The 19,081-nt window shown below is 38.0% G+C and overlaps 1 protein-coding gene across 13 annotated transcripts in view; it reads right to left on the bottom strand.

The window, feature by feature from the left end:
• The window catches only part of CACNA2D1 (calcium voltage-gated channel auxiliary subunit alpha2delta 1), a 434,287-nt gene that overhangs the window by 95,523 nt on the left and 319,683 nt on the right, over positions 1–19,081 (bottom strand). For all 13 annotated transcript variants that reach the window (XM_080392375.1, XM_080392376.1, XM_080392369.1 and 10 more), the window contains exon 10: positions 17,997–18,096. In XM_080392375.1, the coding sequence (XP_080248501.1) occupies positions 17,997–18,096 (100 nt within the window). The remainder of the gene's footprint in view (positions 1–17,996; positions 18,097–19,081) is intronic.

The raw sequence follows: 19,081 nt of genomic DNA, 5'->3' as shown, positions 1-19,081 counted from the left end.
GCCAAAATACCTGCAACAAGCCTTTAACAATTGCTAGTCACATTATCTGTCTCCTAAAGTACCATAATAAGCTTACTTAACTTTAGATGAATTTTTGAAAACCAGTTAACAACATAATCACTTAGTATTTAACTGGAAGAAAGAACATGCAAGATTTCAAAAACCAGTTGCCTTTTCAGAAAGTCCATGTTTTTACAAAATCAAAACCTATCAAAGAGGCAAAATTGAAGTAACTACAATTCATACTTTAATGAATAAAATACTCTCTACGTACCTATATGAAATATGTCAGTTGGGTATTTATCAGGCCAGCATTTTCTACCAATTATTGCAATGAAGACAAATATATGTCACAAAAATACCATTGTGGTAGAAAGAAAATAAATGGAATTTGTGTGCAAGGTTGAGGGCTTAGTAAGTCACTTAGAAAACAACCAATGACATTTGGAGGCAAATCATTCAGTTGTTAAAATCTAAAGCCACTCTATACAGTATGCCACCACCAGGGACAACTTCTAAACTATATAAAAAACATATTCACTATCTAAGCTAAAATAAGGGGCTTGCAGCAAAACCCTTGGAAATCATGGGAAACAGGATAACCTTAGCTTTTTTTTTTTTTTTTTGAAGTATCATTTAGTATTACGGTAATTAAATTTTTCTTGTAATTATATAGCAAGGTATAGAATCTAGACATATTTTAAACTAGATTATTTCTCACTATCCAATTTATTTATATCCTTTTGGAGTCTCCCAGAACAATCGTCAGGTTAGAGGAAATGACCTATTCACAGGTTTGGGCTAGAATACCCAAGCCTGTTACTGGGGCACTAAGAGTGTTAGAGAACTTCATCCAGTTGACCTCAAACCACCAGTATAATTTTGGCCATATAAGGGGCAACTCAATAACATGAAAGATAAGAAAATAATTCAATTTAACATGAAACTCTGAACAAAAGGGTTTGAGTTTAATGCTGCTTGAACGTTGTCATTCCAGAGAGGGTCAGAAAGAGAAATACTAATCAGATGATTTTACAAGGACCTTGTCTTTATCCTTCGATTCAGAGAAGGATCAACTTGAAAAGCAATGGAAAATTATACAGAACTGCAGCAAAATACCTAAATGCTTGAGACCTTTCCCCTCCCTTGGGTACTTCCATTGAGCCGTGGGCTCCTCCAGACACACGAACCTCTCCAATTCATAGTGCCCCAAGAGTTAAACTGATGGACAAGAGAAGCGGTTGTCATTCTGAAATCCTCTTATGATTCCAGAACAGTTACTTCTGCATTGCTAAAAGCCTCCTCTTATCCAGCATCTCAGCCTGCAAATCCTTTTTTAAAATTATCAAACCTCCTTCCCCAACACCAGGATATTAGAGGATTCAAGGGAAGTGAAACAGAGATGTTGAATTATTTCTTATGTGTTCCCCCCCTAAGCACTCTGTGGATATAATGGCAGATCAAAAAATGAATAACCCTACAGGCAAAGGTTTTCATTAAGAGGTCAGTATAACACAAAAGAAAGGGGATCTGGGGTGTAACCCCTCATGGAAAAAGTCTGCAAAATGAAGAAATAAAGGATCAGTGTTAAGAAGTGGGGTATACAGGGACTGAAAAACTTCAGACAGCTAAGTAGCAAGATCGCTATCAAGCAGTCTGGGGGAAAAAAAAAAAATCAGGTGAGTTTTTTCTCTAAAAACAGAAAAAAAGGTATAATCTTAAAAAAAAAAAAAACCAAACAAAAAACAAAACAACAAACAACTGCATTTGGTTCTATAAATTACCTGCTGAACAGGTACAAACTGGCTTTTCTATTGGGAATTTTTTTTATAAATCTGCCTTTTGTGGATACCTGCCAACTTCTCCCCAGTTGACAGGTATAGCAAGTAACACATAGCATATAACTCCCAGGGATATCCGCACTTTGGCATCACAACATTGTCAAACATTACTGAGTGTCTTGGACATCTTGTGAAATAGCTCAGAACTGGTTTCATTTTATCGGTGAGAAAAGTGAAGCAACAGGGAAGAAAACAAGTAAATTGAGGCAAAGAAATGACCAGGTTTTTTTCCCCTTTCCTTTGTGCAACCAACTCCCAGACCTCAGATTTGCCCTTTAACCTAGTATTAGTTATTTTGCTATATGCCATTTAAAACACAAAGTCAAACAGGGCACAAATTCTTAAAGCATGAATTCTCATAAACAGCTTATTACTCAACCTTATTCAAAATGCACACACCGCTAATGCGGTTCATTCTGAAGGCTACAGCGCTGGAAGAGAAAGATCTGATTTCACAGGCAATGTATAAATTGATGAATGTTTCAAATTCTCTTCTCTCTATCCATCTATCCCTCTCTATATATCTAAACATATCTCTATATCCTGAGAGGTATAAGGGATATAAATCCAAAATCCAATGTCAGTAATTCTTTTGGAAAGTGTAGAAGGTTATTTAAATACAAATAAAACATTTCAATTGATTCTGCTTCTTTTATGAAAGGAAACCCAAAGCAACCCCTTCATTGCACTGTCTTAGCATTCACATTATGTGTAATGCTAACAAAACAAGCTGGCACCAGAAACAGCAGCATAAGAAGGAATGGTATGAACAATTAAAGAGTAATATCTCGAGGCATTGATTTATCTTGATCAGAAAATGCTCATTACTGTTTCTGACAGTCAACGACTTCTTTTCTGCTCTATATGATGTCTTCATACATATGTGTGTATATATATTTATGAGAAATGTTTATGTATAGGTATGTGCTTCATTGTTTTTATGACATGATCAAGAGAGCAAGCTACAATCAACATTTATCAGATGCTATGTGGACAAAGCAGTAATCCACTGAGGAAAGCCACAGTTCTCAAAAACGATAGCAATAACTTTATGTAAATCCTCAGGAAAAGAAATTGGAGAAAGCAGCACTAGCTCTGCGATTCAAATTGAAAAGCACAAAAACTTTTGTAAATCATCTCATTACCGGAAAATGCAACAACATAAACAAACCAAAACCAATAAATCAATGAAACCTTAAAAAACTTTTTCCAGTTTTAGTCACTAGGTGGCACTAAAACAAAAAAAGTTGAACTGGTCTTACAAACGTTACCTTGAAATGGGAAATTTTACACTTTGGTGTAGGTTGCTGGTGCTTTCTGTGACTGGAATCCATTTTTCATTTCAACTAAAACAATAACATATTCTTGTATGCCAAATGGGCGAAGAAACAGGAATATTAAAATCAAAACTTCCTTCTCAAAAAAAAAATTAAAAAAATCCCACATTGAACACAAGAGGTCCCAGCTCCAAAAGGATGAAAATCTATTTTTCTATACAAAGGATCCACATTACCAAACCAGGCATCTTAATTTCCAGCAGCTTTACCAGCTGTGTTTACAATACTCATAGTGGAAAAGCTGTTAAACAATTTCTTGTCTAAATGTCTTTATCTCCAAAATCTGTAAAAGTGATAACATTCTTACTGAATATTATTTAACACCAAATCTATGTAAAAGCTCAGACTTTCCCAACCATCCTTACTTGCTGCCTCCCTATTCTTTACACATCCTGGTTAGTTTACTAACATCTACTGATTCAACTTAGCATGTTTCTTTTACCATAACTTCCTGAAACTATACTTCTAAGCAACAAATAAAAATCAAGCAAAAAACTAAAACAACTTTAAAAACCACCCTTCCCAAACTTCCGACATTAAATGAGCCCCTGCCTTAATCTTTATGTAAATTGTGTATCTTTAAACATTCATAAAGTTTTATCTTTTATATAAAATCATATAAACTTGAACAAAGCAGTAATTCAGAAACTTGCTACAGAGACAAAACTTAACTATTTAAAATACCATGATCATGATAGCTGAATAAAACAGAAACATCATTCTGGGAATTGTGAAAATTGAGAAAAATATAGTCAGCTTGCTGAAGACCTAATCAGATCCTACTGCTGCTGACTTTCAATCTGCTGAGGTTTGTTGCTATGCTACTTCTACCTCATGGCTAAATCAGCTTGGTGACCCAGTTGTATCTATACGTATTAAATGAGCAATAGTGAAATAGATCTGATTTCATCAGGCTTTTCTCTTGTAGCTAAATCCAGCCTTGCTGGTTTTCTTTTCCTTTTTTTCCTGCTGCTTTAGGCTTGGTAATAGGATTTTAAGGTTAATCCCAAGAACAACTGAATCTTGAATAAGGCCTGTTAGAATCTATATTTCAGGAGTGAGAAGATATTATAAATATTTATCAGAACCCATTTAGAGAATAGTAAGAAAGCAATTTGCAAAGTTCTATTCCCATGTAGATCTCAGTACACAGAAAATTTGAGGCAGTTCAAGCAATAAAGGCTTTGTAATTTGACATGCCAAAAAATATGTGGTGTTAAACTTTAGGATTCATATCTTGCTACAGAATAATTGTTTTCTCCTATCCTGTGATTTGCACACATAGTCTTCAGGTATGCAGTACAACCCTACATATATATTGTAGAGAAAATCTAAAAAAACTTACTCTAGTACAAGAAGGAGCACACTTGCATTTCTTAAATTGTATTGGATGAAACAAAATTAGGATTATATACCAGTTCACACTATTGGCGATTCCTGAAATTTAAAGTGTATCACATTTCATTGTGAAATGTATATACAGTGTATTATAGACCAGAGGTAGCAGCTTTCAATGACAATAAAACTTTTAGATCACGAAATACCTGCTGAAAAAATTATTGTAGCATAATACGAGACAAGTGTTTTGAAAAAGACCAAATACTAGGACAAAATCTGCTCTCAGTGAGCTTTGTTAATCTTTCTAACCAATATAATTACCTGCACATAAATCAATGCGAAGATCCCACTGAGTACAAAAGGATTAATGTTCAGACCATGAAGTATGATGCTGTGCTGTGAATCTGAGTTACAACAAAGGATGTCAGTGTAGGCTGAAAGATTAATTAGCTTAGCAAGATGAGCTCATTTGTGGTCATTCCATGATGCTATGGCAAAGTTAGCATGTATTATTTACTTACAATCCTGTGTTTCTGACTGCTATTGAAAATTTCAGTACTGTAAACTTCAGTGCCTCCCAGAGAAAGCTGGCTGATCTAGCTACTGCACTACGGTAGTGCTGCAGTCCTGCAGCCTGCACTGTGTGGCACTGCTACCCAGAGGCACTCTAGAGAAGGGCTATAAGAAGAAGGCACTTTCTAGAAAATTATTTTATTGTCACCAGAAAAGTATTTTATTGTCATTCTGACTGAGGAAATATTCATGCAGTCAAATTCAAGTTGTTTAGAACACAACACACCATTGGCCAAAAAGATGAATCATAGAATCATAGAATATCTCAAGTTGGAAGGGATCCATAAGGATCAAGTCCAACTCCCTGCTCCTTGCAGAACTACCTAAAACTAAACCATATGACTAAGAGCGTCGAGCAGACATTCCTTGAACTCTGACAGTTTTGGTGCTGTGACTACTTCCCTGGGGAGCCTGTTCCAGTGACCATCTACCCTCTTGGTGAAGAACCTTTTCCTAATATCCAAACTGAACTTCCCTGGCACAGTTTCATTCCATTTCCTTGTGTCCTATCACTGGCCCACAGAGATAAATATTTGAGTGCTTAACCATTATCTATAAATTCACTGGATATATGGGGTTGCTACTCAGGGCATCAAAAGCAAGATGAACGTTTAGTCAGTGCAGCAAATTACAAGTAGACATACATGTCAGCATCAGGCCACATAACTGGGGTGTGGCAGGGGGCTGCAATGTCATCTCCATATTCCCACAGCTTGACTTAAATGTGCCTGTCACCCTTGCAGGGCAGAGCCATGTGCCTGGCTGCACACGGTGCCTGGGGCTCGCGAGCAGTAAGGAGGCTGCAGCAGCACACTGCTGATGTGTGAGATGCTGCTGCTAAGGCAGGGAAGCATGAGACAGGGGAAATTGTCTTGAAATAAGACTTGAGAAGTTGATGAGTATTTCATTCATGATTTGTCTAAGTTAACAGTTCCTTTAGACTCACACTAAACCAACACATTGCCACATATGGCTTAAAATGTTCACCTACCAAATAGATAAGTTTTATAGAAAATACATTTAAAAAACCCGACCCTAGAACAAATTGCCCCCATCCTATCCCAAATTTATGGACAGACTGCATTTTTTTCTTTTTTCATTAAGATGGTGAGTCATCTTTCCCCAGAAGAATCATCAAAGCTGGCCCAGCCCAGCCTTTTCAGAACTGGTAAGGAATGAGTTCATTGTTCGAGACACCATTCACCCACCATAAATTTTTAATTATACTCACGATGCCCCCAGTAATTGTCTGCTAGTTGTAAAGCTGACTCAGAAATGCACTTTTGGTCCAGGATATGACATGCCATAAAAAATCACAGGATCAATGATACAGCTAATGAAGCAGGGGTCACTTTAGTAAGACTTGTGCTGTATTAAAAATTAAGAAACTGGAAATAGCCAACAAGATTTATTAACCAGTGGAACCATGAGGTAGAGCTATAACCTCACTTTATATACTACTAAACTACTCATTTTAAATACTACTAATATACAACAAAGATAGGATTTATTCTGGAAACTGCAGAAGCTCATGCCATGTGCTGTTGGAAAGCCTGACTTCCTGACATTTGACAAGTATAAGAGGAGACAATAAAAATCTGTATTGATGCCCAAAGCAATTCCTCAAAGTGAGAATGGAGGTGACTTTTCTAGTCATGTGGAATCGTCAGCTCTACGGTACAGTAATAAATGTAGTTTCCAGCAACATCTCTGCTCCTGACATCCTTATACAGAATTTCAGCTTCCAATTTCCATGCACTCAAGTACTCTATTCCCGAGAATTAATACTTTGTGACAGATCTAAAATGAAACATATCTAGGTTTAAGATTTTCCCCATTCCTTTGCCAACTCTTTCCACTTTTTTTTTCTCTCTTACATACCTTTTGAACATTTTTTTCCACAGCAAACCAAAGTTACAGTTAATAACACACCAGTAAAAAAAATGCTGATATGTTAAAAGAAACAGTAACACACAAGAAGAAAAATAAAGGTGTAAAAAGCCCCAAAAGCATCTGTGGTTTTTATTCCCACTGACTCCCTTTTGCATTCTTAGGTGAGCAGAGGGAGTATGATTCAGCTCATCTCATTTCAGTGATCTTTTAATTGGGAGTCCAGCCCAAGAGTGTGGCCCAGGTTCTCCCTACAGCCAGTGGAGACAGACTGGCATTTCCTGACAGTAATTTGCCCTCAATATAGTCAGGATGACTTATATTCTGGAGGCATTTTTCATTTCCCACAACTAACTAGGGCCTATGCAATAATTATAATACAGTAACCCCCCTTTTTGACTGAGGGAGGTTGTATGTGAGACATGGGATGCAGGGGAAGAACATTTCAGGACTGCACAGAACTTACTATGGAATATGTAAGGGGAGAACCAGGGTGAGGAAAGGGATGGATTTAGGTAACTTGGGGATAAACAAGTGGAGAGAAATAGAAGCATAAGGGGGAAAATTGTTGCTCCTGTGTAAATGGCTTGCTGGTAGGTATGTTTGCCTGGCCATGTCCTGCATCACATCAGCACAGTCTGTTCTGCCTTCTTATTAAATTTCATTTCTATCTCTTTTCCTGGGTGAGGGACTATCTATTCTGCATGTGTACCTGTGTGTGGATGTGCGAGCCCAGCAACTGGAGTGAGACCATGAGTCTCAGGGCTGGTTGTGCTGCTCCATGGGGCAGCTAGAGAGACTGGAGTGTCTTCTGTCAGCAACTGGAGTGGGCCTGTGGGTCACAGGGACACATGTGTCCATGATACCACCACCTGGAATGAGTACCAGGTGCTGGTCCTGGGGGTCTTTAGGAGTGAAACGTGTGTGTGTGTGTGTCTGTTGTGTCTCTGTTGTGTCTCTAAGGGTGAGATCACAGTTGGGGGTTGCCAACTGGGACAAAGGGAGACCTTAACAGCTCTGCCTGTGTATATGGGATGGTCTCTGCCAGCAACTGGAGTGGGGTTATAGCCACGGGGGCTTGTATGTCTAGGTGGGAGCAACAGGGCAGACTGCAATCTAGGGGCAGCTGCTGGGCAAATGGAGTGTCTGAGCCCAGCTGCTGGAGGGATCCACACAGTATCTATCTAATCAATCAATCAATCAATCAAATCTATCTATCTATCTAATATATCTAATCTATCTATCTATCTATTGATACCTATCTATAGATAGATAGATATTCCCACCAGCAGCCTTCCATCCAGCTCAGCCAGCAAGGGGAGCAGGAAGAGGCTGTTGGCACTCTCTGTATTCACTTGAGTGCTCTGCATTTGTCTGTTACCTGTGTGGCTGGCCTGATATGTATGTATCTACATGAATATATGTTATGTGGTATATACATGTGCTCCATGTGCATGTGCCCACTGAGAATGCATTTTCAGCCTCACTACTAGTTGGATATGTGGCATGGAGCTGTGGCAACCTCACCTCTCTTGGGGTGTTGAATCCGGCATGATATGCTTTCCCTTAACAGGTAAAGTAATATGTAATAACAAACAAATCCCTGAATTCAGATGGCTTGGTTATTATTTAGTAACTCTAAAAGAAAAATAACTTCATCCACTAAAGGTTTCTCAAGTTTATTTGTAGCTATGTAAGGCTCAGTTTAAACGAGAAATCAGGAAAAAACTATTGAAACTTCTGATTTCTTCCTAAATTCTCTAGCAATTTATTAGGTATGGCTAGATGGCCTTTGAATACAAAGATGAGCAGTTTCTGTGTGGGATCTGTCTGTACTTTTAAGAAGGCTTACTAGCTTGAGCACAGTCCTGAGCTGAACATGGCAACTTGGCTTTTGTAGATTGTCCCGGTGCTACTTCTCAGAGAGAGACTTGACCCTTCACTAACATTGCCATGGGTTTTATGTTATATTACTTTCACATACTGGCATATTATTTGAACCCAGATAGTAAACAAAAACTGTAAACATATACCATAAGTAGTGCTGTCTGGTGGGAAAGGGTATGTTGGTGCTGGCTGACCACCAACTGAACGTGAGTCAGCAGTGTGCCCAGGTGGCCAAGAAGGACAAGAGCATCCTGGTTTGTAACTGAAACAGTGTGGCCAGCAGGACCAGGGCAGTGACCGTCCCCCTGTACTGGGCACTGGTGAGGCTGCACCTCGAACACGGGGTTCAGGTTTGGGCCCCTCACTGCAACAGGGATGTTGAGGTGCTGGAGTGTGTCCAGAGAGGGGCAACAAAGCTGGTGAAGGGTCTAGAGAACAAGTCTGATGAGGAGCGGCTGAGGGAACTGGGTTTGTTTAGCCTGGAGGAGACTCAGGAGAGACCTTATTGCTCTCTACAAGTACCTGAAAGGAGGTTGTAGGCAAGTGGGAGTAGGTCTCCCATATGACAAGTGACAGGACAAGAGGAAACGGCCTCAAGTTGCACCAGGGGAGGTTTAGATTGGATATTAGGAAAAATTTCTTCACTGAAAGGGTGGTGAAGCGTTGGAACAGGCTGCCCAGGGAGGTGGTTGAATCACCAATCCTGAAGATACTTAAAAAAATGCATAGATGCAGTGCTAATAGTTGGAGTTGATGATCTAAAAGGTCTTTTCCAACCTAAATGATTCTATGATTATACTATTATTACAGGACAGCAATGTAACACTTCATCTTAATTTCTTTATCATGGCCTATTTTGTATATGTTCGTTTTATAGAGGTACTTGCTGTGCTGTCTTATTGCACAGGCAATATTGTAGGGCTGGTTAAACTGAAGATTAGCAAGGACATTTTAAGTACACTAGGGATAAGAGAGAGCCTAACTATTGGACACATTTCTTGCTAGGTAGGGCTAAACTCTTAGAGTATACACAGAAAACAAATAAATACTCAGTAAAAATTCGCTATTTACAAAGATAAAGGCACCACACAAGGATGATTAAGTACTTTCCAGTCCATTAATAACTAAGGTGTATGATGAACAGCTGCTTGGGTTAAACACTTAAGTCAGCAGGACAAAACAAAAAGAAAAAAACAATCAACCAACCAACCAAAATCTTTATGTATTCTTAAGGCCAAAAGGGGCAATGAGATACTCTAATCTGACCTCTTGCACATTGTCTCACCACCCACATACCACTGGTTCTTAAAATTCCCTTGGTTACTTTTGTAATAGACCTTAACAATTACATTTAGTGGTATATGTTTGCTTAAAGTGCATCTTCCAGGAAAGCATTAAATATTGATATGAAGACAACAATATTTTTCCTTGAAATTTGTTGAGACATATTAACTATTCATGTGCCATTCAAATTTATTTGGCTTCAACTAGTGATTCTTGCAGTGTGTTTCTCTGACAGTTTTGCGAGTCTATGGATGCAAGAGTTTTCCCCAGTGACAGCACTTCTCAACTGTGATCAAATCCATTATCAGCATATTTATTTACGGACCCCAGAACAGCCCCCCAAAAGGTCAAATACTGGAGTTTGAGAGCATGTATGAATTCCAGCTTCTCAGATGACTCACTCAGGACTCTGAGGAGATGCTTTCAAGAACCAAGCAATCAACCATAAACCACTTCTGGTCCTCAGAGAATATACCTACAATCTTTTTTTGTAAAATCTGAGCCAACACTTTTTGTGTTAAATTAATCTTATGATCCACATTTATGTAATGCTATTCAGCCAGAACAAAGGAGATATACAGTCAGAATCTCAGTTCAAATACTCACCGTTTGCCTCCCAGAAGAGAAAGTGAACCATCAAACCATATGGTATTTAGATGAAAAGTTATCTCTAGCCATGTCACTGAAGCTGTACAAACACTTCTAGTTAATCATGTGTGATGAAGAATGCAAGAAGATTGCAAGAAGTTTGACTGCTAGTGGTCCCTCACTTTTTCTTGATACAAACTGTGTAATTTTCTTTCCTGAGGATCAGGTTCCTACTGAAGTCAATTAACCTCATGTCAAAAAAGCCACGTAATACAACATCCTCTCAACTCTAGCCCCATGTGAAATACTTTAACATAGCATCGAGTCTCTTCTCAACTTTCTTTTCAGAGGGGAAGCAAAATTAAACTGTAATTCTGCAGACAGACAAACATTTCATGGTGTTCTTTATACTACACATTTCTTGCTTCCACTTCTAGTCTCATTAATCCATTAAAAAAATTCTTTCTAACTTTTCAACAGTTGCTGGGTTTCCATAGTTCCCAGATTTTCTTCATTGTTATTTGCAAAATACTCATCTTCATTACATTTGCTAAACACATCCTCCAGATACACTTCCCATATATTTCCATAGATACATAACCTAGATCTACCTGCAATTATTAGCAATGCAGAAATTGAATACTAGATTTTCATCTTAACTTCTCTGAGTTTTGTTTAACCCAGCATCTACAGTGCTTACTAAACACAACTGTATGAATATACATATAACAATTCACTTCGTTCCTGAATAGGGGAAGTGCAAGATAAATGACCTTCCATTAAGGAATGCTAATGATTTTCCATTAAGGAATGCTCTTATGAAGCTTCTCTGTAGCTATCATTTTCTTGAAAATGAGCCATTCAATTTAAGAAAAACTGCAAGGTCATGATACAATTAGATGGACTGCTGTTAAGAGAATCATGAAGCTCAAGACTCAACTCTGAACCTGCCTTGATATCACTTTTCACTGACTATGAAAAAAAAAAACAACCAAACACCACCCACGCCCCCTGCAAAACAGTAATATATATTTGTTTACTGCCTCACATAGCTGTGAAGCTGAGGAGACTGTATACTCAACTGGAGCTACTGTGATTCGTTATCTGAAATGTTCCAGGATTAAAATACTAAGAGAGATTATGCAAACCTACAGCGGGAACTTGAGTCTCTATCTTTTTTTAATTTGTCAAATAATGAAAAAGATGGCAGGCGTCTTTATATTTTCTCCGTAATATTGTCCATCGTGGAGAATGAGAAAGTAAGGACTGAATTACATTAGCATGTCTGCTGGTGAGCCCCTTCATACAGGAGTCCTTTTCATACCCTCTTCTAGATCCACCAATAGAACTACTTCAGCGCCAGTATCTCACACTGATATCATGATTAATTTTGATTTCTTCCTCAAATAGTGATTTTATTTAGAAAAACTAACCACCACTGAAATTTTCTGGGTTAAAATAAAAAAAAAATCACATACAAAAAAAATATAGCTTACGCTATTTGAGTATGCAATTTATTTTACAGTTCACTAAAACCCCACTAAATGGAAGTAATAAAGGAAACCAACTTTAAGTCATTTTTTTAAAAATTCTGGAAGTTTTTGCTGATTTAACAGAAGTACATTCATACAAATCTAAAACTTCTAGCAAAGAAAGCATAAGCATGACAGGCTACCTGGCTGCAAAATCTAGACTCTGCCTCTATTCAATAGGACTTCAGGCTAAGATTTCCACCCATGGCATGTTCATTACATTTTTAAACAAGCTTAAGTTATTTCCCAGAAGGAAGGAATGTCTCCCTGTACCTAAGAGAATATAGGTGCAATCTGAACTGCAGAACACAGGAAGGAACATGGCAGCAGAAAGGGAAAGGAGCCCTTTGATAAACTGAGAAGCTCTTTACATAACTGTCTTTTTTCTCTGTATTATCATATTTAAATATTTTAATTAGGAAGGCATAAAATAGTATCAACTTGGCAGTAAGGGGGCAAATTAAACAGGTTTTCAACCACTGAGCTGTGGGAATTACATCATAAACTGCTATTAAAAATCAGTGGGAAAAGGGGTGTATCATCCACAGATTGCTTTTATCCCCAACGATAATTTCATAGGCTGCGTAGATAGTGTTTTCTTTGAAATCAATTAATTCAGATATCTCCTTCCCTCTGATTTTAGTTGATATGCAGAACTGCACAAGAGCAGATGAGCTTTCAATATTCCCAGAACATGATTCTCTTATCCCTAGCATGCTCATAACATTTAATTTCCAGTTCCTAAACAGTAAACACTAGTTTGGATTTTTACAAAGGCTGTATTATTTTAAACAGTCCTACAGCTCCTGACCTTTAACATGTTTGTGTAAGATGGGTTTTTCCTTTGCATGGTTCTCCGCACCTCTACAGATTTGAAGTTGAAACGCATTTCCCCTGCAAACTGCAGCCTACCCACAATCATAAACAAATTATACTCTCTGTGTCAACATTTGAAACCAAGTCACTAAATCATAACGTGCTGGGATGGAATTGCTGCCTCTATCATCTACCACTTACTGCTATCAAAGCATATAACCAGATTAGTGGGAAAACAGCTGTATTACTCATACATTTAAGCTCTTTCAAACAGCAGTTTTTCTTTCTTCAACAAAGCACAGCACTTCAGATAAGAAAAATGCAAATCCCAGAGGAAATCATGACATATTAACCCCTGGCAATCTTTACATGACTTAATACTTCATTCAACCTTTTTTCACTGGAAATAAATGCAACTATATTAAATCAGTAGAACTAATGTATTTTAACACACCTACTGTTCAGCTTTTTGTTCCCTAGGATTTCTCCATATACCAGGCACGGTTCATTAAATCATCCTGTCACTTTCTAGAAGTGATTTGCATGAGTTTAAATCCACGTCTTTCAGTTATAGGCATGAATCATCACACACATGGGTTTTGTGGGACAACATCTTGGCAGAGGTTAGCAGTAAAACAGCTCTCTAGTTAACTCAAAACCTCATTACAAAACACTCTATGGTTATTAAAGCTAACAAGCCATAAAACAACTGTTGCTTTCTTGGCTGAAAGACCTAGGAGGAAAAGAAAAATTGTAGATAAATTCTAGTTATTGCTAGTGTTCATATATCTATCGCTAATATTGTATTAACTGATTTTTTTTTACCTAGCTTTTTGGAATTTTAATTAGTCAATGATAATACCAGAATGCTTAAAGGGAAAATGTGCTTAAGCAGTAACATGAAATGTATTGAATAAGAAATAAATAAAACTGAATAAGAAAAATATAGAAATTGAAAAAGAAATAAAATTTATTTCACCTAGAACAAAATGTTTAAGATGATACCTTGGGGTTTGGATTTATTAGGAAAGCACTGGAGTTTGATTTGATTTAGACATGCCTTTATCATTATGGGTTGTGAAGAATAATGATATAGGTAATGATAAGAATCATAGAATCATTTAGGTTGGAAAAGATCTTTAATATCGTCAAGACCAACCTTTAAACCAGGACCATCAAGTCTACCACTAAACCATGTCTTTAAGTACCACATCTACATGTCTTTTCAATACTTCCAGGGATGGTGACTCAACCACCTCCCTGGGCAGCCTGTTCCAATACCTGACAACCCTTTCGGTGAAGAACTTTTTTCCTATTATCCAATCTAAATCTCCCCTTGTGCAACTTCAGGCCATTTCCTCTTGTCCTGTCACTTGTTACTTGGGAGAAGAGACCAACACCCACCTCACTACAAACTCCTTTCAGATAGTTGTAGAGAATGGTAAGGTCCCCCCTGAGCCTCCTTTTCTCCAGGCTAAACAACTGGTTTCCTCAGCTGTTCCCCATCAGACTTGTGCCCCAGACCCTTCACCAGCTGCGTTGCCCCTCTCTGGACACGCTCCAGCCCCTCAACGTCCCTCCTGAAGTGAGGGGCCCAAAGCTGAACCCCGTGTCCGAGGTGCGGCCTCACCAGTGCCCAGTGCAGGGGGACGGTCACTGCCCTGGCCCTGCTGGCCACACTGTTTTGGATACAAGCCAGGATGCTCTTGGTCTTTGGGCACACGGCTGGCTCCTGCCCAGGGCTGTCACCCAGCCCCCCCAGGCCCTTTCCCCAGGCAGTTCCCAGCCCCCTGCCCCAGCCCGTCACACTGCATGGGGCTGGTGTGACCCAGGGGCAGGACCCGGCACTGAGCCCTGTTGAACCTCCTACAAGTGGCCTCGGCCCATCGGCCCGGCCTGCCCAGCCCCCTCTGCAGAGCCCCCTGCCCTCCCGCAGGTCAGCACTGCCCCCAGCTCGGTGTCACCTGCAAACTGACTGAGGGTGCACTCGGTCCCCCCATACAGATCCCTGGTAAAGATATATAATCAGAACAGAACTGGCCGCTGTTCCCATACTGAGCCCTGGGGAACACCACTTGTGACCAGAGTATCTTTTGTGTAACACCATATCTCTAGACAGTCCTCAGATCACTTAGAAAAAAGAAAAATGAGATTATTTTCAAATTAGACAAGAATTAAAGAATCATCTGCCTTTTAACACAGTACAAAAACCTAAAAAAACATGAAGGTTTTCAGCAAAGGTATACAAGGAAGAATAAGTGGGAAAAGAGTAAACAGTAAAATGAAGAACTTAAAATTTGAATAAAGATGAGATCTCAGACCTCCTAAATGAAAGCCATGTATGTAATTTTCAAAGATCAAAACAAATGATCATTCTAATGCAATATGTTTTACTTGAAGTGTCAGGATACTCAGATAAAAAAGAAGAAACATACATGAAAAGAGTGCAGCAATTAATACCACCTTTGTAGTGGATGAATACTGTATAAAAACTAGTCCTGTGTATATGCTTTTGTGAATAATCTTAAGAACACATATTACTGAGTGTGATAATATATCATCATCTTCAGCAATGTGACCTCTGGTGCTTAACTTTGAGGCTTTGGTTGGACTGTGGAAAAACTGAGAAAGAAAAAAAAATAAAAAAGGAAAACTGAAAAAAAAAGGGAAAAATCCTAAAAAAACCACCATAATTCTGTGCTCACTGTTCTTGCTTTAAGAATGCCTTGTAGTAGTACTACAATCATTTGTTTCCCATCTATAGTTTATGATTCCCTTTCTGTTAAGAGAAATAAAATGTCAGAACACGACGACTCACAATTCCAATATGCAAGTCATACAAATATATGAAAACGTAGGTTACACAAAAGTAATTGCAATACTGAAAGAAACTTACATCAGCTTTTAAATGACAAGTGCACAACACCAAATAGTACTTTATAAAAGATTTAGAGACACCATGTTCTGTTATTTATATTTCTGTGAGTGTTGCCTTACTCTGAGGATGAGTGCAGCATGACCAAAAAGTCCTCTTTGGTTCTGCAAATAGCTGATGTGTGCCTCTAAGGTTAATTCAAAGAAAAAACGTCCTTACATATTGTAAGTTACAAACCACTGCTAAAATGCACTGTAGAAAATATTAAAAGATTGCTAGTCCTTCTTTGATACAAATCCCAGCCTTGGGTACCCACTAGAATAACACTGAACCTTAGCTAATAAAATAACCTGAGCCTAAGGAAGTCTTAGCACTAAGATACACTGTTTCTGGTCAGCTGTGAGCAAATGAAGGAAGGAGTCGGAAAGTTGTGAAATCAGGAGGTAGTGGGGGTCCAGATTTTCCAGCGGCAAAAACTGGCACAGCTCCAATGAACACAGTAATCAACTTCCAGCAGTTTAGGATTATAATCTTCTTTCTTTTTGTTTTAAACCAGTGAACCTAACAATGAGATTTCAGCTCTCTAATGTCATTACAGAAAAGCTTATTTCCTATAATAACAATAACAATAATAATAATAATAATGAACATTAGCACTTTTTCCACTGCTATTTAGACTTAAAAAAATGGTCTAATCCACTATTAAAAAACTTTAACAAAGGAAATGCCACTGCAAATAAAAGCTTCTTTCTACTACTTGGAGAGAGGTCTAGCTAGACTGACAGCAAATGATGCAGCAATAAGCAGTGTTCAAAGAGATTTCTGATAGTGATATTTCAGCCCTGCAGGCTGGCTACAACACATCTGTAGAAGTTGAAAATGGTCTCCAAAATCATTCCAGTTCCTCACCATGCAGGCTGTCTCTTGTCATTAAGACTATGTCAATGTCCCCATCCTAAAGCCTTAGAATCAAAGCTCTACAGTTCAGCAGTTTAATAAAAAAACAAAAAAGCCTTGCCCAAGGCTAGATCATGACATCCAAGGTATCAGCCTGAAAACTGCAAGTTGCCCATACCATTTTCCCCCTCCCCAAATCTATTTTATTCTGCCTTCAGCTTTCTTGAAAACCAGGAATTTGTACTTCAAATTCCAGGGAAGTGTCAGAAAGACTAAAATACCATTAAAAAAAGCAAATCCAAACTATTTTAGAGAACTACTTTGAAACTCTATTATACAGAAACAGATTTTTTAAGTATTGCAGTCAAGTTTGAAGTGTAGTAATCATAGGTCCTACTAAACTTTCAGATCATGTTCTTGAAGATCTCAGCTGCTGAAAAGCCAGCCCTGAAAAAGCCAGCATCACCTTCATCTGAAAATCCTTACAATCCTACCCTTCTCTTAACAATCCTCTGACCTGCACATCACATATGCTCTCCCCTATGTATAAATATGTGCATTTTAAAGTTCCTTCATGGATTCTCCCCTCTAATATGTTACTTATTATGGGAAAAAAGCTTTTTGCTACCCATCAGGTTCCTAAGTGTAGAACTTCCCCAGCAACACCCCTTTGGCAGGTCAGATGTATGGCTGTATATGTTCCATCATCATGCATCAATTAACACAAGCAACCCAAGTATCTGCTGTGTAGAAGAAGGAACTTCCCCTTATCTCCTCTGTATCATTTTATCTCATACCACAGTATAAAACCCGGGAACCACCAATTATTTCAAGATAATTTGCATATACCAGTCAAATAGAAGATGTGTTACAGAGACCAGAATAATATACTAGAAAGGAGAATTTGGCTACAGAGCTTTTTTAATTTACTTTTGCCCTTCACTCAAATGTATAGGTAGCAACAAATCTAGGACTTTCATTATATTTACAAGAAAACAGTAAGCCAAATGTTGTATTTTGCAATATATTTTAAGTCTCTTAGCAGCTTAACATTCAAGCACCTCATATGTGGCAATAAAACCAGTTTGCTTATGGCTTTGTTGACAATCCAAATTTTGTGGAAAGAACAGATACTCACTGAAACTACATTCACAAAGTCATCGTCAGACAAGGTCTCTAACATCTCAATGACTGAGGTGCGGATCAGCTTCAATGTCAATCCACTGACACTCCCACTCCTAAAAGAAATCCACAAGATAATAGAAAAAATGATTTAAACAAATTTTATTTTAAATGTACAAAGAAAATACAGGACACCAACCAGCACTGTCACTGATTTCACACTAAAATTGTCAATAATTGTCCTGAATTCTCCAACTCATCATGAGTATTGTTATAAAAATTAAGTCCAAAACTGCCATTCAAAGCCCCAGTCTTCTGGCTCAGATGAAGTCATAATGATTCATTATTTCCTCATTTTCATTTCAAGAAATCTGTGTTTATCACCTTCAACCAATGCATTATCTAAACATTTTATACCCCTACACACAGATTTAGAGCTTTAGATTTTCAAATACTCAAATGACAGCTTGTTTGATTCAAGGCAAAACCTAAGCCGAAGTGAAGAGATAGCAAATGTTGATAAAACTCACTGATTATATGAAAGCACTTCACTACATTTAAAAGCACTAAGTGCAAATTCTCTTACTGAGAATTTTTTCAGCATAAAGCAATCTGTTTGACACATTAGGTTCAGTGCTTCCTTGGGTCCCTCAATATTAGCAAAACAAAGGAAGCTCTGCCAAGGCAAAGAGATAATTTTTATTAATTTCTTTGCTCACTTTCTATTAATGTTTTATAGTAACCAAATTTGGCAATTTTTAAATATGTACAGTAAAGCATGTGAAGTCTGCACACATTCTCACCCTTCAGGATCATGAAATGTACTGTTATGCTTCTAGTCATTTGGGTTTAGGTTTGTGTTTTACAATGAATCTTGGCAAGCATATGATTTTTTTTAATTGATTATTTCAGTAATTAAGAAGATGAAAGCAGAATAATATTAAAGTGATTAAAACCCACTTTTTTGTCCACCATTTAAATAATTTGCAGATTTGGTTTGGGCCTTCTGGAACTATTTTTCCTGTGTATTTATTTTCTTCATACCAACATTTTTGATCCTTGCATGTAAGGACTTCTTAATCCTCTCTCCATTTCTCTGCG

This window comes from Falco punctatus (genome assembly GCF_963210335.1).
Source record: "Falco punctatus genome assembly, chromosome: 6".
In the NCBI taxonomy this organism is placed as follows: domain Eukaryota; kingdom Metazoa; phylum Chordata; class Aves; order Falconiformes; family Falconidae; genus Falco; species Falco punctatus.
The sequence above is the reverse complement of the archived record's forward strand: the minus strand, read 5'-3'. Positions and strand labels throughout refer to the sequence as shown.